Raw genomic sequence first — 22,377 nt, 5'->3', positions numbered from 1 at the left:
TGCCTTGGGGTTTCTGCTGCTGTGATAAAACACGATGAGCAGAAGCAGCTTGGGAAGGGAGGGTTTATTCCAGCTTGTTCCCCAGCACAGCCCATCACTGAGGCATGCCATGGGAGGAGTCTGGAAGCAGGTGCCTACGCAAGGCCATGGAGGAATACTGCTTCCTGGCTTGCTCAGCCTGCCTTCTTACAGTTCTCGGGACCACCATCCCAGGGGTGGCACTGCCCACAGTGGCCTATACCCTCCCACATCAATTGTCCATCAGAAGGATGCGCTACAGACTTGCCTACAGGCCAATCTGGTGGAGGCATTTTCTCAGTTGAGGTTTCCTCTTCCAGAAGGACTCCAGCCTGCATCAGGTGACAAAAATCTAAATAAGACAAGGATAAAAAAAATTATTCCTGTTGGACAGTGGTAACTCCCAGCATTCGGGAAGCAGGGGCAGGCAGATCTCTGTGAGTTCCAGGCCAGCCTGGTCTACAGAGTGAGTTCCAGGACAGCCAAGGCTACACAGAGAAACCCTGTCTCAAACAAAACAAAACAAAACAAAACAAAAAACTACCAAGATAAAAACAAATATAAACTAGGTTTTGGTGACAGGTGTGTGTGTATAACTTTACCTCTTAGGAGGTGGAGGCAGGAAGATTAGGAATTCAAGATCATTCTTGTTCAAGACCAGCTTGGGCCACATGAGACCCTGCTGAAGAAGGAAAAGAAAGAACACTGGAAATTTTTTTTTCGTATGTTATTTTGATCAGGCTTTCCCCATGATCAAAATTATTTTCTTTAAGTGTGGTTCAGATAGATGCTCAGCATACCTGTGCCTGTGTGGAGGCCGGAAGAGGACATGGGGCCCTGAGAGCTGAAGGCACAGGCTTCTGCAGCTCATTTGTCATGTGCGGGGTCTGGGCTCTAAACTCTGACCCTCCAACATGTACATCAAGGCCTTTCACTGCTCAGCCATCTTCCCAGCCCTGGCAGGAAATCTGTTTTTATTTGTTACTTATTTGAGACAGGGTCTCACTCTGTATCCCAGCCTGGGCTTCCTGTCTTAGTCTTTCAAGTGTTGAGATTACAGGCATGCCTGGTATAAATCTACTGTGTGTGTGTGTGTGTGTGTGTGTGTGTTGTACTTATGGAGGCCAGAGGAGGACACCAAGTCCACCTTATTATTATTATTTTTTTTATTTTTGGGTTTTGGTTTTGGTTTTGGTTTTTTGAGACAGGGTTTCTCTGTAGCTTTGCACCTTTCCTGAAACTCACTCTGTAGACCAGGCTGGCCTCGAACTCACAGAGATCCACCTGCCTCTGCCTCCCGAGTGCTGGGATTACAGGCGTGAGCCACCACTGCCTGGCCGTCCACCTTATTCTTTTAAGACAGGGCCTCTCACGGAATCTGGAGCTAGGCTGGGAGCCAGCAAGTCCCTGCTATCCGTCTGTCTCTACCTCCGTTGTTCTGGGGTTACATTCCCAGCCTGGGTTTTCACGTGGGAGCTGATGATTTGAACTCAGGTCCTCATGAGTGTAGCAAATGCTCTTCCTGCTTTTAGGGCTCCACCCCCCCCCCCCAAAAAAGCCCATTCTTGAGCAATTTAGTCAAGTGAGAGCAGGCTTTCCTGTCAACCATCTTTTCTGTAGTCATGCTCTCACTGGGCAGCCATTCTGGCCTCTTCCTGCCCAGTAACTTCCTCCATTCCCTCATCTCCATCCAGAAGAGCCACGTCAAGAGCTTGCAGAGAGCCTCTTCCCTGGTGACCCCACTCACCTTTCCTCAGCTGTGACGTTCTGAGCCTGCAAACTGTAGCGCAAAGTTAGGACTTCATTCCATATAGTGTCACACACAATCACATAACTTAAGAAATACAAGATGGGCTGGGTGGAGGCAGTGGTGGCGCACGCCTTTAATCCCAGCTCAGGAGGCAGAGTCAGGCAGATCTCTGGGAGTTCAAGGCCAGCCTGGACTACAGAGTGAGTTCCAGGACAGCCAGGACTGTTTCACAGAGAAACCCTGTCTTGAATACCCCCCAACAAACAACAAACAAAACCAAGATCTGCAGTGGTTATAGTGGCACAAAGCTATGATCCCTGCACTCAGGAATTGGAGGCCAAAAGGTGTGTGTGATGGGTAAGGGCAGGGAAGAGGATCGTTCTGAAACATTCCAAGGCAGCCAATTGGATCTTGTATTGATCTCCCCTGAAACGGTGCACACCAGCCACTCCATGTTGATTTAGCCAGAATGAAGCAAAGAGTGAGGCAGGCCGCCAGGACACTGGCGCCTTGCAGATGGGGAAAACTCCCCAAGTGACTGGGAGGGAGAAATGAAAGCAGAATGGGGAAGAGCTGCTCAGCCCTGGCCTGTCCTCTCTGACTTTTGAAATCATCACCTTCTGCTTCGTGAGTAGGAAACAGCTGCTTCAAGGGTTTCTGAGGAACTTTCTCAACTTTAAACTTTCTTCATTTTAAAGGCTCTGAATTGTCTCTTAATCTGCATGATTGTGCTGGAATTTAACAGCAGACAGCCTTTTCGTAGTGAAATAGCTCACTCACTGCTCTTCCTCCCAGGCACACTTAGACGTGAGGTGGAAGTGTACCAGGCTGGAAGACTGAGGGGGGATGGTGTGGGGGGGATCAGGAGCTGCACAGCCGGGAAGAGCACTTGTTCTCTGACAATGAGGTCCGGAGTCTCAATCCCAGCACCCAGGTGTCAACCCAGGGGTGTCTGTGTGTCTTTGTAACCCTGGCATTTCAGGGTGGGGACAGGTGGATCCCAAGAGTTTGCTGGCCAGCTGGCCTGGCTTCTGGTTCGATGAGATAACCTGTGCTAAAGTCATATGGAAGATAAAGCTAGAGGAAGTCACTTGGTGTCATCCTCTGCGTGTGCATGGACACACGACCTACATGTTACAATCAGAGGCATGAAACACACATATTGTTGGATTTTCTTTGGGCCACCAGTTCACAGATAATAACACAGAGACTTATTATTAATTATAAAAACTTGGCCTTAGCTTAGGCTTGTTCCTAACTAGTTCTTATAACTTAAATTAACCTACATTTTTTAATCTACATTCTCCCACAAGGCTCATTACCTCATCATACTGCTCATCCTCATTCATCTGGGTATGGCTGGTGGCTCTGCCTTTCTTCTTCCCAGAGTCCTCTCTCTCCCTGGAAGTCCCATCTAACCTCCTCCTGCCTGGCTATTGACCTTTAGGCTCTTTATTAAACCAGTCAGAAGGCACCAGAGCAAAGGCACATCTTCACAGTGTAAACAAATATTTGGCAACACACACAGAGTAAATACAATAAATAGAAAGGGTAATTTTAATATGTAGTTAGTTGAGGGAGAGTCTCTTTGATAAATGTTACATTAAATTATGTGGTAACCAATGGTATGGTGGAGTGCTCCAAATTCCAAGCTGAGAGCACAGCAATTCTGAGTCTGAGGCCAGCCAAAGCTATCTCAAAAAACTAAAAATCTACCATTTCCAGATCATTTTAAAAAGTAGACAATTTTTAGAGTTTTATGTCCTCAAAAAAAAAAAAGAGTAGGAAGTAGAGTTAAGGTGGTTCTTCTGGTCTTCCAGTCTCCTCTCTGCGGGCCCGGGAATCTCTCAGGAACGCTTTACCCATTAAACAGACCTAATTTGGTCCGGTTTGTATTGCTGCATTGGCGGAGAGGCCTGTCAGGGTACAAAAATCTGATCACAAAGCAGTGCCTAACCTGCTCAAAGAAACCAGCAGGCTGGGAGCTCACTGCTACAGCCCGAGTCTGGAGAACTGGTCCTCAGCCTGGCGCTATGAAGAGGTGGTAGATCAAGAGGCAGGGTCTGGGGGGCTGGAGAGATGCTCAGTGGTTAAGAGCACTGGCTGCTCTCCCAGAGGACCTGGGTTCAATTCCCAGCATCCACTTGGCAGCTCACAACCACCAGTAACTCCAGTTCCAGGGGATCTGACAGTTTCATACAGATAAAACACCAATGCACATAAGATAAAAAGAAAAAAAAAAAGTAGAGCTAAAATAAACATCTTGCCTCTACACTGTTATTAAGTGGCGCTGTTCACCATTTGAGAAAAGCCATGAGGTACATACAACAACACCCAGTACAAGAGTTTAATTAAGAGAGAGAGTGTGCATAGGCCTATGGAATGACTGTGCAGGAAGAGAAGGAAAAGGTGGAACCCGATTTTATAGGTACCCCGCCCCTGCACATGTGCATATGGGCTTTCACAGCTACACCACACATGTGCATAGATTATGTGATCTTGCAGCACAGGGATTATATAGGATGTAAGGCCCTAAGATGACTAAGCATCTTGCCTAGCTACTGGATAGCACATATAGCTGGGGGAGTGGCTAGGAATTCTAACATTCCAGAGTCTTAGTTTTTATTAAAAAAAAAAAAAAAAGCCAGTTGAACAGGAATGGGGGTGCTGTGTCTCTCGAAACTGCTTCCAGCTGACTTGGTGGGTATCAGTTAACTTTTGGGGGTAAGGAAGGGGGTTTTGGGGGTAGCTGGATATCCTGAGGTAGTGGATTGTCCTCTGCTGCTTTGAGAATCGTCCATTGCCTTCCACTGCTTCGGGCTCTGTCTGTGACTATTTGGGTCTGACAAGGTGCTAGTGAGGCAAAAGAGGAAGTTTAGAAAAAGTTTTACCTTGGGGGATTCTCTGAGGGGTCCCTGGGTGAGGGAGGGGGGTCCTGGGACTGGGAAAGTTTGAATTATACTTATTTGAAGTGGATCTGACCTGTCCACGTGGATTCAAGCTGGCTCTGGGGCTCTGGAGCTTGGGAGAATTTTTAAACATATTAAGAATCAGCCACAGAGAATTTAAAATCTTGAGCTGGTAGCCATGATATTATAATGTTTAGTACTCTGCTATCACAATTTTATTGGTTAGTGTTAGAGAGAGGAAGGGAGGGAGGGTGGGAGAGAGAGAGAGAGAGAGAGAGAGAGAGAGAGAGAGAGAGAGAAACCTGGAACATGTTTTTCTGCTGAGGTCAGAAATGCCAGGCTTAAGTCCCCTAAGGCTCTGGATTGATAGGGTACTGAGCTTAGGTAATATACCTGGTAGGGTCCTGCAACTGGATAATAATAGGGGGATGGTGCTTAGCAAGAAGAGTTCTGGGTGTCCCAGACTTTGGGGCTGGCAGGGAAATGCAATGTTAGAGCTAGTGTGCTGGGTGGCTAGGAGGAGGAGGAAAGGAGGAGGGTCAGGTGAATGGGGGAGCAAATGAAATAAAAGCTCCTACCATAGCTGGGAAATCTCTTGCCTGGCTACTGGACAGCCCATGTAGCAGTCATGTAGCTGGGGTGGGGCGATAGGGATTCTAACACGCTGCAACATTCCTTCCTCTTTGTGATTTTCCCACCCTACATTCCTATTAGCAGTAGCCTTGAGCACCACTGCCTCTCTATCCCTGCGCTCTTGTCTCTGACATAGCAGCATTAGACTGTGTGCGGAAGCATGTGAACATTTACTTGGCTCACTTCCCGTACGTGTTTTCAAGGTTCAGACACGTGATAGAACACAGCATAATCTCTGTTTGAGATAGGATCTTGCTACATAGCTCAGGCTAGCCTGGAACTCACTATTGAGTCCCGGCCAGCTTTGAAATTGAAGAAGTACCTCAGGCCCCAGGGCTGGGATTTCCTAGCTCAGCGTGTTCCATGACTGGATATTGATGTAAGTGTTTGCAATAGTAGTTCATCTATTTATTATCATTCATCTGTCTGATGGCTCTTTGTGTTACAACTTCTGATTATTACTTTTCTAAAAAATGCCTCTAAAATACAGGTGTTCAACTCTGAATTCTTGCTTTCGTTTGGATCTGTATCTTGGAATGAAATTGCCAGATCACAGATAATTCAATGTTTAACTTTTTGAAGACTTATCAAACTCTTTTTTACACTAGCTGCACCATTTTTCACACCTTTTCACTTGATTGTTTTCCTTTTTTCTTGGAGAATGCTAGGTTCTCATTATTAGCCCAGGTGGACCTAGAACTCACTAAGTTTTGGATGGCTTTGAACTTGCAGCAATCCTCCTGCCTCAACTTCCCAAGTGCTGGGACTACACACTTGAACCACCACACCTAGATTTTATATAGGTTTTCTTTTTGTTTGTATTTATTTTCTTATTTTACTTTTACAGTCTTGCTATGTAACACTGGCCGGTCCAGAACTCACTATATAGATCAGGCCTCCAGGCTAGGTAATGGCAGCACACGCCTTTAATCCTAACACTCGGGAGGCAGAACCGGAGGATCTACAGCCTGGTCTACAGAGTGAGATCTAGGACAGGCACCAAAACTACACAGAGAAACCCTGTCTCAAAAAAAAAAAAAAAAAAAAAAAAAAGACCAGGCCTCCATCTTACATGGTCCTCCTGCCTCTACATCTTGAGAGCTGAGATTGCAAGTGTGTGCCATCCTACCCAGGCTTTCTTAACTTTTTAAAACAGAACTTTGTAGTTTTGAGCTTTTTGTTTTTTTCATTATTTTTTGGATGTTATTTTAAATACAGCTTTCTTAATTCCATTTTCAGCTTGTTAATTAATAAAGAAATAACTGTGTGTGTGTGTGTGTGTGTGTGTGTGTGTGTGTGTGTGTGTGTGTGAGAGAGAGAGAGAGAGAGAGAGAGAGAGAGAGAGAGAGAGAGAGAGAGATTGAGATTCTGTGACAGCCTTAGCTGTCCTGGAACTTGTTTTGTAGACCAGGCTCTGGCCTGGAACTCACAGAGATCCTCCTGCCTCCACATCCCAAGTGCTGGGATTAAAGATGTGTTCCACTATGCCTGGCTGGCTTTATATCTTGATTTTGTGTTCTGCAATTATGTCAAGCCGATTTCATTAGTTTTGCTTGTTTTCCAATGAATTTCCCATACATAGGTCTTACACACACACACACACACACACACACACACACACACACCAGCAACTTTATTCTATAAATCCACAGACCAGACACAGTGGTGCAGGCCTATAATCACAGCACTGGGGAGGCTGAGGCAGGAGGATCACTGCAAGTTTGATGCTGGCCTGGATTATAAAGCAAGTTCAGGCGGGTCTGAGCTAGAGTGAGAGCCTATGTTAAAATAAAAAAATCTATCCATAGAAATTGCTTCAGAGGGTTGGAGAGATGGTTTAGCAGGAGGGCTTATTGCTTATCAGAGTTTGGATCCCAGCTTCTAGTATCCAGTGGCTCACAAATGCCCTTAATGCTAGCTCCAGGGGATCTGGTGCCCTCTTCTGGCCTCTGACGGCACTGCACTTCCCCACTACCCTCCCACTAAAATAAATAAAAACAGATCTTTTAAGAGTCTCAGGAAATAAAGACTTTAAGATTGTAACTACCAAAGGGAAGGACTGGATTGCTGTAGTCCCTGACAAGCGGACTGTAAGCACGAAGCCTGCTAATGACTCAAGAACTCTCCAATGGCAGAGGAATTGGAAACTGCAGTCAAATGGATAAACAACATGAAAGTATCACAGTACAACTCATGGTTTCAATAATGCCGTGTAACTAAAGAAGAAAAGGCAGCCGGGAGGTGGTGGTGCGCGCCTTTAACCCCAGCACTCAGGAGGCAGAGGCAGGCAGATCTCTGTGAGTTCAAGCTAGCTTGGGCTACAGAGTGTGTTCTAGGACAGGCTCCAAAGCTACACAGGGAAACCCTGTCTTGAAAAAACAAACAAACAAACAAACCAACAAACCAACAAACGTAGAACAGGCTATCATTCCTTCCTTCTCCCCATGTCTGTGAAGGATTGTGAGAAACAGTATAGATTACAGGACCTTGAACACAGAGAGGAAGCAAGTAATCCAACCACTTTACTAGATCAATAATATCGTTAGGCCACTAAAATCAATGAATGTGGGGGTGGTCACTGAAGATACCAGGGCTGCAGAGTAATGACCCATATGGGGCAGGAAGGATGTCCAGTACCACATTAGTTAGCTGGTGTTCGTACACACTTCTAGAGTCTGACCTGAGCAGTTTATAGTAAGCATATTTAAGCGCCATTAGGAAAGTGTCTTGGTGTAACAGTCCCCTGTGCACGGGAGGCATACTTCTCAAAGTACATGCCGCTTCTTCTTGAAGATGGAAGAGACAGGCTTCTAGAGATAGGCTACATGTGTAAAGGGCCTTGGGTGGACCTGGTGTGGTCCTCATACACAAAGAGTAGAAGCCACCTCTGGTCCTGCTATGGGAATCTGGAGATACAGATAATGCAAATGTCACCTAGATTATTAAGTATCTCCAGTCCTGCTCATGGGGGGTTTGTGTGACCTGGTGTGACAGAAAGCAAAGATCACCAGGTTATTAACCACCCCCATTCCCAGCCTTCTGGGTGGACAGAAAGGTTATATATGCCTCCTGTTGAAGAGCACCCATATGGCAGCTCACAACTGTCTGACTCCAGTTCCAAAGGATCCAATGCCTTCTTCTGGCCTCCCTGGGTACCAAACATTCAAGTAGAGCACATACATACATACATGTCTAACATTCCTGGTTTCCTTAGTGCTTCTCTATGAGGACAAGGACCTCTGTGCTCCCAACAAATGAAGAGGAAAACCAGTATGTTTATGAGGAGGATGGAGGTAGGAGGAGCACCTGTTAAAGATCGCAGCAGACTTCTCAAATAGTACGTGCTTTTATTGTGTGTATGTACACAGGTGCATGTAGAGCACAATGTGTGTGCGGACGTCAGAGGACAGCCTGGAGGAGCCAGTGCCCTCCTTCCACTATGGAAGTCCCAAGGATCGAACTCAAGGACTCAGGCTTGACGGCAAACTCCTCTACTTGCTGAACCATCGTGCCGACCCTGCAGAAGACTCGATAGCGTTCAGTGTGCAAAGCTGCCTTGGTAATGACAAGTAACTAACAGTGAAAAGGTACTTTAGGCAGCTGGAGAAAAGTTTAGACATGGACTAAACAGTAAATGATGTTAACAAACAATTGTGAAGCCTGGAGGGATGGCTCAGTAGTTGAGAGCCTTACTGTTTTGTAGAGGACCTACGTTCAGTTCCCAGCTCCCACAACAGGAGGCTCACGGCTGCCTGTAGCCCCAGCTCTGAGAATCAGACATCTTCTGAACTCTGCAAACATGCACACATACACAAACATACATACAAATAAAGTTCTGGTGCTTTTGTTTTTAAACCAGGGTCAGGGCTGGAGAGATGGCTCAGTGGCTGAGCACTGGCAGCTCTGTGGAGAACCTGGATTCAGTTCCCAGCACCCATATGGCAGCTCACAACTGTCTGACTCCAGTTCCAAAGGATCCAATGCCTTCTTCTGGCCTCCTTGGGTACCAAACATTCAAGTAGAGCACATACATACATACATACATGGGGAAAAAAAACCCAACCAGATAAAACAATGTTTAAAAAAGATAGCTAGGGCCATGAGTGATGAGTGGTTGTCATTCCAGGGCTAAGGAAGCAGAATGGAAGATTCCCTGGTGCCCACTGGCCAGCCAGGCTCGCCTACTTGGAGAGTGTCTGGCCGTGAGTGACTGTAAAAGGAAGGACAGCATCTGAGGAATAACACCCAAGGTTGACCTCTGACCTCCATATACACAAGTGACTGCACATCCAAACGTGTGTGCACTCCCACAAAACATGAAAAAGACCGACAAATCATCATTTTAAACTGTCTCTGTCAAAATACCAACTAGTAATTGCAATGTTATTTATAACCTAGAACACTGAAAGTAACATTTGTTTAATGGGAGCTAATTAAATACGTGCATCCTTCATTTCTTCACACTTACTTGTTCATTGTGTGTGTGAGTCAGACACCTTGCCGAAGTCAGTTCTCTCAGTCCACCATGTGGGGCTTGAATCATCAGGCGTGGTGGCACGAGCTCTTACCCCAAGCCACCTTACCAGCCCCTGCACATCTCCACAGTAGAATTCATTGCACCTACACAAATAATTATGTTTCTGGGTCTTGGAGGAACACAAATACCCAAGACAGAAACTTGAGGCAAATTGGAAAGAAAAAGGTAAGATTTATGTCTGTGTATTATATACACAAAAAAATTAAAGAGAATCAATTGAAAAACTCAAAGAAAAAAGTTCAAGATAAAGTAGCTAAATATGAGACAGAAATCTGTATTTTTCAAATATACAAATATACCTAATTATAAGATGTTTTGGAAACAATCCCATTTTAACCCACCAAAACATAATAAAAAACAAAATTCCCTGAAAAACACTTATCAAGAAACTAGCAAGAAGTCTGCAAGATGGCCCAGTACCACCTGCTATCAAGTCAAAAGACCTGAGTTTGATTCCTGAAACAGAGTCACATACAGACATACACATAATTTAAAAAACAGTAAATCTAAAGGATATTCTTTAGGCAAAAGTGGGGAAGTAAATTCTACAACAAAGCAAGAGAAGTCTGTACAAATTTGTACAATAGGGAATCAGACATTCTATTAGCTTGTCCTTGGTCCTTTTATCAGTGTGTGTGTGTGTGTGTGTGTGTGTGTGTGTGTGTGTGCTGGTTTGAGGACACAGCTCACTCACCAGGAGAACACTTACCTTGCATAGTGAGGCCCTAGGTTTGATCCCCAACACTGCAAAAACCTTGCACATTATTAAATATGCATGCTCTCACACCTACACACTTGGGGATGTTACTTGCTTCATTTAGGATGCAATTTTCTATTTTTTTTTTTTTCAGAGCTGAGGATCGAACTCAGGGCCTTGTGCTTGCTAGGCAAGCACTCTACCACTGAGCTAAATCCCCAACCCCAGAAAGCAATTTTGTATCTTCCCTGTCTACTAAACTTAAACTTAGGAAAGGTTTTGGATCTGTTCTTCTGTGAAGGATTTCCCCTGCTTTGAGGAACAGCAGAGCAAATGTAAGGACCGATGAAATGTAGGCTCCTGTAGCAGTTTACTCTGAGATTAAAATCTTTTTTCCTCCTTTGGAGGGAAGCTTATTAAGACTCAGGATGTTCTAAGGGAGGTGAAACGTCCCATCCTGCAGGCTCAGAAGGTAGACAGCTTAACAGTTTCGGGAAGTCCCTGAAGCTGACTAGACTCACTAGGTCCTTACTTTTAAAGCACATATATGCAGTAAAGCCCGACGGGAGGTGTTCAGTCAAACTGAGCCGCCTGGAAAGCACTCTCCAACCTGCTGTGCAGTGAGCTCTGGGTTGTCACCTTTTATGAGCTGTCACCCATTCTGGGGTGGGATCTGGTGGTACAGCTGTCTCTGAGTCATTAATGTTCCTGTAAGTAACCTGTTACCTGTATTCCTCTAGGAAGCCCCGATAAAGCTCACTGGCCCATCGAGCTGACTTGGTGTCAGCTCTTGTGTCTGTTGCAGGTCCCCAGTGTGAGGTGAGCATGTCTCTATGTCCCAGGAACAGCGTCCCACACTGAGACCTTCCTCTCGTCTCTTGCTTCTTTATTTTGTTCATCTGTTGTTTACACAGAGAATAATACGAAAGTACAGGTCTGATCATGATTATTTTGCTCAAACTGTTCGATACGTACTAACTGCCAGTGAACTTCTGGGTGCACACTGAGCATGAGGCTCCCAGGGGTCACCTCCTTTAAACTCATCATAGCCCCACTATGTACTCTGCACTGTATGTGAGTCATGGCAGCCGTAACAGTCCCCCAGAACACAGCTTCATGTGACCTTTCACCCTGCCACACCCTCTCTGAGCTGTCACTAAAGCCCCCATCTAAACTCCAGCATATTAATGACTTCTGCTGCTGGTATGAGCAACATCTCATTCTTATCACTGGCTGTACTACACCATCTCTATTTATTAATGTCCCACTACATTCCTGTTTCCAAACTTTCTTTTCTAAGTTTTTTGAAACGCTCTCTCTCTACATAGGCCTGGCTGTCCTGGAACTTACTACATAAACCAGGCTGGCCTCGAACTCACAGAGATCTACCTGCCTCTGCCTCCTGAGTGCTGGGATTAAAGGAGTGCGCCACCACCGCCGACTAGCTAAATTTTAAAATATTTTAAACAAGAGTGCGTGACAGCAAATACTCAGGAACTGTGAACTCATGGTAATAGTACTTTGTGGGATTGGAAGCATGTTAGCACAGTGGTTCTCAACCTGTGGGTCGTGACCCCTTTGGGGTTGAAAGACCCTTTCACAGGGGTCACCTAAGACCATTGGAAAACACACATATTTAATTATGTTTTACAACAGCAGCAAAATTACAGTTATGAAGTAGCAACCAAGTAATTTTATAGTTGGGGGTCACTACAACATGGGGAACCATATCAAAGGTCACAGCATCAGGAAGGCTGAGAACCACTGCTGTACGAGGCAATACAGCCTGCAGACTATTACAAGGCGTCTTTAGCCTGGCATGGTGGTGCACAAGACTATCATCTCATCTCTGGGAGGAGAGACACGATCTTGAGTTTGAGGCCAGCATATGCTACACGAGACTGGTTTGTTTTTTTTTTTTTTTAAAGAAAAAAAAAAAAACTTTGACCAGGAGTTCAGATCATAGTCAATCTTAGGTTCACAGTAAGTTTGAGCATAGCCTTGTCTAGTTGAGACTCTGCCTCAAAAATAAAACAAGGGTTTGGAGATTTAGCTCAGTCAGTGGTAGAGCACTTGCCTAGCAAGCGCAAGGCCCTGGGTTCGATCCTCAGCTCCAAAAAACAAACAAACAAATAAACAAAAAACAAAAACAAAATAACACCAGCAAACCTGACTTTGGAGGCTTAGGTGTGCACGTCACTTACTGCTGTGATCCCCCTGCCTAGCTTCACAGCAGTTTTAAATATTGAGAGGTCTTCTTAGGTCCACTTAATCTAATGATATAAGTTACTTAATAGATGCTGGCTAGCACCATACCCAACATGAGTGTGGATGCAATGTTGTTTATGAAATCGTAAATGAGATGCTTTATTTAAAATGCAAAGAAGGAAAAGAACACACACTTCTTATAGAGTGTAAATTTGTCAGAGTTATGAACAGGTTGTGAATCTCGGTGGAAAACAGAAATCTGCACTGGAGAATATGGAAGACAGGGACTTGGGAAGGTCACTCCAGCCTGCTGGAGACCTCCAGTGTTTATGTGCACAGTACCAGCCCCCAAACAGCGACACCAGGTGAGTCTGTGACCAGATGTCTTAGCCTAGGAGTTTACAACTCCCAGAGAACTTCCTTTTGTGTCCGCAAAGAAAAGGGCCGGGGGCGGAGAGAAGGGAAGTTAGAGGTGCCACTGGGACAGCAATAAGGAGAAACTAAACAATCTTCGCGTCAACACGTCCACTTCAGGAGTGCTTTGGCAACTCCCTTCCAAAGGACACTGCCACAGGGCACCATCGAAGAAGGCCTGGGAGAGCAGAGTGGGCTGCTGGCTGGTGTCACATCTTGGGAAAGCTGGCCAGGCTGGTGATGCCACAGGCATTGTTCTTATTCCGAGCCAAGAGAACATATCCTTTGTTTCCCCAGCTTTCTCCCCAGCTGAAGAACCAAGTGAGAAAAATGCTCAGCATCATAATTTATACAGCTCTTAAAACACTTACTGTATTTTACTAGGCACTGATAATATACATACATACATACACACACACACACACACACACACACACACACACACACACACACACATAAAATGAGTAAGTTGGGCATGCTACCCAGGTTAGTGTTAACTGTCAACTCAACAGAATCTTGAATCAGTCGGGAGATGGACCTCTGGGAATTATCTTGATTATGTTAATTGATGTGCGAGAACTATCCCTGGACAGGTCCTGGTCTATATAAAAATGAGAGATGGAGCCAAATACTAGCATGCGTTCATCATATTCATCTCTCTGTTCCCGACTCTGGCTGTGATGTGACATCAGCTTCCAGGTCCTGCTGTTGAGACCCCCTGCCCTGATGGACGGTGCCTGGAACTGTGAAATAAACCTTTTCATCCTTGGGTCACTTTGTCAGAATATTTTATCACAGCAACAGAAGAAACTGAGGGGTCTTAAAGATACTAGAGATTGCTGGATGCAGGGGCAGAGGCAGGAGGATCTCTGTGAGTTCCATCCTAGCTTGGTCTACACAGCAGGTGCTACGCAATAAGACACTGTCTCCAGAAGAGGAGGAGAGGTGAAGAGGGGTTTTGGAGGCTGGAGCTGAAGATGAGCAGTCCTTGCATCTGTGGGAATGGGAAGAAGGTAGAAGGGTGTGGAACTGACGACAGATGGGAAAGTGAGATTCGTTATGACAATGTGGCTAAAAACCAGGGTGTAAGACAAACTGAAGGGGGAGATGGATCTGGAGAGGTGGGTTAGGGTTGAAAAGTCCAGAGCTCAAGGCTAACCTGAGCTACAGGAGACCCCATCTCAAGAAATCAAAAGCAATCAACCAAGCAAACGGGCACATCAGACTGAACGCTCTCTACTGGAAATCTAAGGGTGTGTGGCTTTCTCCTGTGGCAGGAGAGGTTTGGAGTAATCGGTGAGATCAATGAGACTGCTAGGATCGAGCTGGTCTCTGCTACTAAGTCTTCCCGACTGGGCTGCAAGGTCACGGACACAGCATTTGCCCGTTTGTGGTGTGCAGCTGAGCAGCTTGCACAAGGAGCAGCTGAGCAGCACATACTTTGGACGCTCTTGTCCGTCCATCACGTTAGTTTTGTAATTCTGAGCCTGAAAGAAAGACTGGGAAGCTGGAGGTGAGGCTTGTGATCACAAAGGGGATTAAATGGCAGACACAGCTCTCACTGTTACCTGTTTTTAATTATCCAGTGCTTGCTTCCCTTCTGGACGCCATAGCCCACCACCAACACTGCGTGGTTCACATTATCAGGGTCACAATTTTCATCGTAGTACACGCCTACAAAAAAACTATGGATGAGCTCCTCTGCAACCTGAGGGGCCCTGTGTGGTCCCTTGTCTCAGTCAGGGAGGCACAGCTGAGGCACCCCGCGATACGGGAGCAACCAGATTTGCAGAGTCTGACAGCATCTTGGGGCCACACCCGCACCCTAGGAGATGAGGCTCTACAGGACGAAGTTCTCACCTCTGCTGTAAAACTGGAAAGACGGCAAGCTTGCGTCGATTGACACGGAGATGGGGCCCACGCGAGCCACCGCTCTCTTCAGGGCCTTCTCGTCCCCCACAGGGATCTCTCTGTACCCTCTGCATTTAGCTGCCTTTGCTGTTGGGTTATACATACAACTTTGATCCTGGGGAAAGCCAAGGATGGAAGAGGCCTGCAGTTAACCAACTGGCATACGTGGGTAACAAAGTCAAGCAACTAGTGGTAATGGAGCGGCGGTCTTTGGGTCTTACCATGTTAGAAAACTATGAAAAGAGGCCAGGTTTTGCACATTTGTAAACCCTGCAATCAAGAGGCTGAGGTAGGAGGATTGCCATGAGTTCAAGGCCAGCCTCCGGGTGGCGGGGAGGTCAAGTGATTTCCTGCTTTCTAGCACTCACAAAAATCAACTCTGAAAAGAAAAAGACTGTTTCCCTTAACCCCTGAGCCATTTCTCCAGCCCCTTATCATCATCTTCTTATTATTATTGAGACTGTGTACCTTGTAGCCTAGGCTGGCCTTGAACTCTCTGCATAGCTATATGGTAATGACCTTCTGGCCTCTAGTTCCATGTGTTGGGAATACAAGCATGTCCTACCTCTCCCAACTTGAGAGACTGTTTTTACTAATGCAAGATATGGAAAGATTTTTCAAATAAGAGGGTTTTTTTTAAATTCAAATTACCTTCTGCCTGTGTAGTTTATGTAAGCTTCAGGGAGTAGGTTGGTACCAACTGCTCTGTGGGGAGTTTGCCAACACCAAGCCCTGCTCAAAAGATGGCCTTGACCCTCTGTACACAACTCAAGGAAGCTAGTAAGAGGTAGAGTTTTAGCTGGACCTTATGTTTTCATCAGAGACAGAAATAAGTACATAACATAACATGAAAATAAAATAATACGTAATTTAGCCTGTGAACTTACAAGAGCAAGCATATTTTGCAAGCCTCACTAGCGATACAAGGTCTTGTTAAGGTGATAAGCTCTTTATGGCAACGTTTCTCCCACATCCTAACCCTTTAACACATGAGCATATTTTGCAAGCCTCACTAGCGATACAAGGTCTTGTTAAGGTGATAAGCTCTTTATGGCAACATTTCTTCCACATCCTAACCCTTTAACACCTAAGGCTGTGTCTATAAGAACACACATCTTAGACCAAAAGTGCTGTCAGCATTTGGTGTGCTAGTCTATGGTCACAGTGACTTACTGCCCGAATTTTTCAAGACCTGTTTGTTCTCTGTCCTGTCATTCTGGTGTTCCTACATTATGGAAATGTTGCCTTTCTATGGCAATTCTATTAAGAAAGCAGGACAGCCATGTGTGGAACCCAGGCCTGTGATCCTAGCACTTGGAAGCTAGAGGCCAGGAGTTCAGGGTCATCCTCACTACAATAGTAAGTTCAAGGCCAACATGGACTACATGAGATCTTGTCTCAACAAAAAGGGGGGCCAGCCTAGGATACCTAGTTGTGACTAGCTTGGGTTACACAGTAAGATGTTGTCTCAAAATTTAAAAAAAAAAAAGGAAAGAAAGAGAGAGGGAAAGGAAGGAAGGGAGGGAGAGAAGGTGGAAGGGAGGAAGGGGAAGAGAAAGGAAGGGAAGGGAAGGAAGAGAAGAGAAAAGAAGAAGAAGGAAAGAAAAGAAAGCAGGATACAGTAACAGAAGACAAAGTGATGCTGAGGAGAGCTGGTACAGGGCCCCACACTGCGGTGGGCATGGTCTCACCTGCCCCACGTAGGGATAAGCATCCTCAGAGTCAATGCCCCCATTTGTCTGCACATATCGGAAGGCAGTGGTCATATAGCCGCCTCCACAGCCATAATTCTCAGACACACAATCCACCAGATTCTGAGGACTCAGAGTCAGGAGTTTGCCCGTCTTCTTCTTGAGCTGGCCCTCCAGGGCACCCGCAGAGCTAAAGGCCCAACAGGAACCACACTCACCCTTAGAGACACAGAAAACTGTCAGTCATCACTGTTCACGCGGGGGTGGGGCATCTTTCTACCAGTTTAGAACCATCCCATGCAGTTTATGAGCTCAGTGCTGCCTTTGTTGTGAAGCCTTGCTGTCATTCCCATGGATAACAACCGCAATCGCTGTCACCTTTCACTGAAGTCAAGTACAGACCCTTATGGCTTTGGAGACAGTTCTGAATTTGTTACTGAACTTCTCTGTGCCTGTTTCCTTACCTTTAAAATGAGAGTAAGTTGGGGTTGCTGGGACATACCTGTAAGTTCATCACTTGAGAGGCAGAGGCAAGAGGAACAGGAGTTCAAGGTCAATCTCAGCCACATACTGAGTTGGAGGCCAGCCGGGGCAACATGAGATCTTGTCTCATCTCAACAGAACAGAAAAAGGACGCTGGGCAGTGGTGGCGCACACCTTTAATCCCAGCACTCAGGAGGCAGGCAGATCTCTGTGAGTTCGAGGCCAGCCTGGGCTACAGAGCGAGATCCAGGACAGGCACCAAAACTACACAGAGAAACCCTGTCTTGAAAAAAACAAAAACAAACAAACAGGAACAGAGAAGGGGAGTGAGGAGTGATACTGTAGCCAATGGACTGCCTCTTGTGAGCACTGGGACTTCATTTACATATAAATTGCGGACACTTCTCGTGCACAGTAACCTCTCAGAAATTGTCAGCTATTATTAATGTTTGCTCTCCTGGATTGTAGAATTTTCTTTTTCCCACATTTCCTATTTTTTAAGAATGAGAATTTCTTGAGGAGGAAGTCTTGAATCTTTACCAGGTAGCTAGCTAGCTAGCGTTGGTATTGCTTAGTTTAGGAGAGGGGTGGTGTTTGTTGAATTAATGTTACATCAGTTGTTCATCTTACTGACAACACAGCCCTATGCTGTTAAGTTCCTAGAAAAAAATGAGATTCTCCTGCAGATAATAATCTAATATTGTAAAAACCTTTGCAAGGGGGTGGGATTCTCTGTCCTAGTAATTACAATTTCAGATTTTTTTTCCCCCAAACAGGGTTTCTCTGTAGCTTTTTGGAGGCTGTCCTGGAACTCACTTTGTAGACCAGTCTGGCCTCGAACTCACAGAGATCCACCTGCCTCTGCCTCCCGAGTGCTGGGATTACAGGCATGCGCCACCACCGCCCGGCACAATTTCATAATTTATTTTGCACAAATGTTTCTACATGAGCACAAAAATGTATGAGTAAGGTGTTTGTTGTAACACTGTTAAGTTTTTAAAAATAGAAAAACCTTAAATGTACAAAATAAGTGAGGAGTTAAAGAACAGAATCTGCTATATTCCTGCAGTATGAGATACACCACATTCAGGCCAGACTACCTACACACACAAGGAAGCACCTGATTTTTGACCGGAGTAACATATCCTTTCTTTCGATAGTCGATGGAGTCTGGGGCTCTGCCTTCCCACTCTGGGATGTAGAGTGTGTCGTTACTGTGGGAGTGAGAGGGTGGTAACCTGAGTCCGGTCATCTTCTGAACCACTTCTTCACTGGTCTGAGACAAAAGAGGAGGCCAAGCATGAGCAGGGACCAGGATAGAGTGGGTGGGCCTGGATCTGAGAGGCAACTCACCATGTCTCCCAAGTGATTCATGGCCAGTTCATATGTATGGACACCGAGAGAGGCCTCAAGATTATGGATGGAAATATGCTTCAAGTTTTTTTCCCAAATTAAACGCCGTGAGACTTCATCCACCTAAATAGAATAGTCAATAAATTCGTAGACTGTGTGCAGTTACACAGGTAGGTTTTAGGAGAAAAGATGTACCATAACCAGAAAAAGTTTACAATCTAGCTATGGAATCTTAAGAGTGCACACACAAAAACATATGCAAAGTTGTAGAGAGAGCACAGAACAACATTACTATGGTTCATTACTAAAGTAACCCCAGAAGGGCTTTCCCGCATTTCCACTGCACAGCCATGGCTGAGTACTGGGCTCAATGCTATTCCTGTGCTACCATTCCAGCTAATGCATCTCTAAAGCAGAGGGACTGAAGCATAAGAGCTAGGAGACAGCATCTGCTTGCTCGGGGTAGAGCACTGTGTTTTGATTGAAGGGAATCTAGACTCGAAAGCAGAGGCCTCCGGTCCCAGCCCCCCTCCTGTGTGTCCCCTTGCGCCCCCCCCCCACCCTTGCACCTTGCTGTTATACTGCTTCCTGTGGGTCTTCTTCCAGAGCTCCCACTGGGTATCCAGCATTTCCTCGGGGTAGAGAGCAAAGCTCAAGGCGGGTAGCAGCAGAAACCTGAACACCCACATCCTGTGAAAGTGATAATTAGGGAGACTTCTACAGCAGGAAGTCCCCAGGCTAAGTTAGCCCTTGGATGTGGACACATCACCAGGAAGGTGGCTTCTAACCTTTTAGGAACTATAAAAATCAATTCCTTCTACCAGAAAGTCACACACACATGCACTAATCCTAAGACATCCATAAACCCCAAAGAACTACACACACACATACACACACTTACTTTCTTTGATTTTAGAGACATGGTCTTGCTTTGTAAGTCTTTAAGTCTTGGCTAGCCTTGAGCTCACTATGTTGACCAGAATGGCTTTGAATTCAAAGATCTGTGCCCTCCCCTCCCCCTTGCACCCCATGCTGGGATTAGAGGCATGAGCTACTATGCCCAGCCCAAGAATCCCTTCTTTTGAACTATGAGGCTAGCAAACTTGGCTGTGAGTGGAAAGCGGACAAGGAATTGCAGGCGATTTTCATAAAGCAATAATGGGCAGAAGCTGGGGGCGGGGCTGGAACATCTGATTTCAATTACTGCAACTCAAGGCTGTTCCACCATTGCACACACTGCAGACAACCAGAGTGGTAACTGGGAAAGGCTGGTCTCCAGTATCCCCAGTAAGGGCGCACACACTGAGCACAGTAGGAATGTGGTTAGAATTCTAGCCACAGTATGCTTCATGCTTTCTTCCTGGCATCCTTCATTCTTTGCCTACACCCAGATCTTGCCAGGAGAGAACAGGACGAATCTGACAGTATTTATCCATGGTACGTTCACAGTGTCTTCGTTTACCTTATCCATTTCTTTCTCACCCCTCCCCCTCTTTAGGCAGGAAACGGCTCTAATCTTAACCAGATGCCGTGTGTCTCCCCTCCCCTCCCCCAAACATTGACGTGGCTGTTTCCCGGGCCAGAAGCGTCAGATGCATAAGAGGAAAATGCAGGACGGAAGGACACTATTCTGTACTGACCAAGTCCACAGTTCACAGCTTTGCAGGAATTTGCTCTGGTTTCATTCATTTCTTGCATTAGCTGAATTGCAAATTCTTAAGTTTAAAAACCATTTCCTGTCTCCAGCACATCATATGACCTGTGCAACAATGACTACACTTTTATGTACTTTTTACAAAGCAACAAATATCCAGCAGACATTTAATAACTTGAGTGCTGCAGGCGTGGAGGTGGCCGTTAACTAGTCCTCTTCCTCAGGAGTCAGTTAACCCTGGGGGAGTTAAGCAGAATCCAGAAAGAATCCACTTCTGAGGCAGGCTCACAGAATCCTCATTTGCTTTTACCAACAACCACATACTCATTCACATACACAATCATACACAGAATCTTTAAGATTTCTAGACAGACTTTATTTAGGCAGAAAATGAACTAAAGATTCTGTTTTTATTCAGGGAACTTGAGTTATTTAATCCCTAACTATGTCCTTTCTCTTCTTAAAATAAGGTAACTATTAGGAATGAGATGCTAAAAGATCCACAAGTTAAAGACGTTACCTGCTGTTGAGAATCTGATGTCTAGGCTCCTTCCAGACAGAAAGTGTGGCTACTGTGAGCGGAAGACTAAGGGTGCTAGATTTATTCCATCAGGATTGCGGAAGTCCACTGCAGCCGGGGCTGGAAAATTTGCATGAGGAAGGGAGGCAGGGATAGGATAAGGGGGTTGGGGTGGAGGGATGGACGCACATTTGCACCACGTTCCTGGGAGCTGCTGGGTGTTGTTTAGATTCGTCTTTGGAGTGAAAAATAAGACAGCGCCTTATTCAAATGGAGGCTTTGGTGAGGATATGAAAGGACACAGGCCTAGCCATCTCCACCCTTTCTCAAAATGTCTAATTGGAGAACTCCATCTTTTTTATCCTTTCAGTCATGGCCCACCCCCTTACCCTGAACCATTTTCAACTTTGTGTCAGATCCTCTTCTGAGAAGATACGGGACACAGTGTGGTCTGTGTGCACATGGTGGGGAGTGGGGGGTGGGGTGGGGGGCACCAAAGGCTAGAAAAGAGTGATGATATATGGCATCTAGGGCTCCAATGTAAACATTTAAAAAAATTTTGTGACTACTGGCTAGTATTGCTGCTTCTGGGCAGGAACAGCTGTCCTAACCCATCATGGCTGTCAGGAAGGGTGAAATGGTTTAAAAACGGCCACAAAGTTGAGGGCGTTTGGTGGTGCAGGCACTCAGGAAGCTAAAGGAAAATCACAGCTGGCTGTGGGCACACCTTCACCCCTGGTGCAGGGCAGCAGGGGCAGGTGGTTCTCCATGAGGTCTAGGCCAGACCAGTCTACAGAGTGACTCTGAAGCCAGCCAGGGTTATACAGTGATATGCTGTCTCTAAATAAGAGTAGATTCACAAGTTCAAGCCTAGCCTACGTAACTTAGTGAGATCCTGTCTAAAACTAAAAAGCTAAAAAAGAGGATTGAGAACATAACTCGGTGGTGGTGTGCTTGCCTAACGTGATGAGGCCCAAGGCTCAATGCCCAACACAGCATGAAGGACAGAAAGCAAGTGACCCCATATAGCACCAACAATTGCCAACAATGAATCAACACTAACGGGCTGAAGGATATACATGTGACCCACTGCTAAACTCTCAGGTGATAGGATATCATGAGTATTGCATCTCAATCATTAAAATCCCCAACGAGCTCCAGTCACAAGATCATCCCCAAATGCTTCCCCAAAATCCATGCACGTGGCAGATCACAAGATTCTAGCTCAGACAATCACAAAAAAAAAAAAAAAAACACCAACCAAAAACCAAAAACCAAAAACTCCATTTCTTCCCATAAACAGATGTGAGGAATGAGAAAACGAAGGATCCTGGAATAGAAAGGATATTACCACAAATCTAGATGAGTTTCTAGCTGTTTTCCTCACAGACCCCCAATCCTAGAGCCCAGGCTTGCCTTTGGATTTCAAGAGGTACCAGTGAGCCATGCATGGGGACGGAGCCCAGAGCCACATCTGAACAGGTTAAAGTTCACAATCCCCCTGTCTCCTTTTAATAGGGAAAATATACTGGGGGAAGACATCCAGATTTCCCCTAGTGGCTTCAATATCCACAAGCTCTTCCCAGCCACTTGTAAGAG

At 45.7% G+C, this 22,377-nt stretch overlaps 1 protein-coding gene across 1 annotated transcript; it reads right to left on the bottom strand.

Moving 5' to 3' along the window:
* Window positions 1-12,883: 12,883 nt before the first annotated feature.
* Window positions 12,884-21,227, bottom strand: Ctsk (cathepsin K). The gene is made up of 8 exons (XM_036190873.1): window positions 20,779-21,227; window positions 19,174-19,294; window positions 18,605-18,727; window positions 18,372-18,527; window positions 16,769-16,987; window positions 15,027-15,192; window positions 14,735-14,840; window positions 12,884-13,475 (listed from the first exon to the last, which is right to left on the bottom strand). The coding sequence occupies exons 2-8, from the start codon at window positions 19,291-19,293 to the stop codon at window positions 13,376-13,378; spliced, it is 990 nt and encodes a 329-aa protein (XP_036046766.1). The 5' UTR covers window position 19,294; window positions 20,779-21,227; the 3' UTR covers window positions 12,884-13,375.
* Window positions 21,228-22,377: the final 1,150 nt, after the last annotated feature.

The sequence above is a fragment of the Onychomys torridus genome, chromosome 6 (genome assembly GCF_903995425.1).
Source record: "Onychomys torridus chromosome 6, mOncTor1.1, whole genome shotgun sequence".
Taxonomy (NCBI): Eukaryota; Metazoa; Chordata; class Mammalia; order Rodentia; family Cricetidae; genus Onychomys; species Onychomys torridus.
Note: the sequence above shows the minus strand (reverse complement) of the source record. Positions and strands in the feature narration are given on the sequence as shown.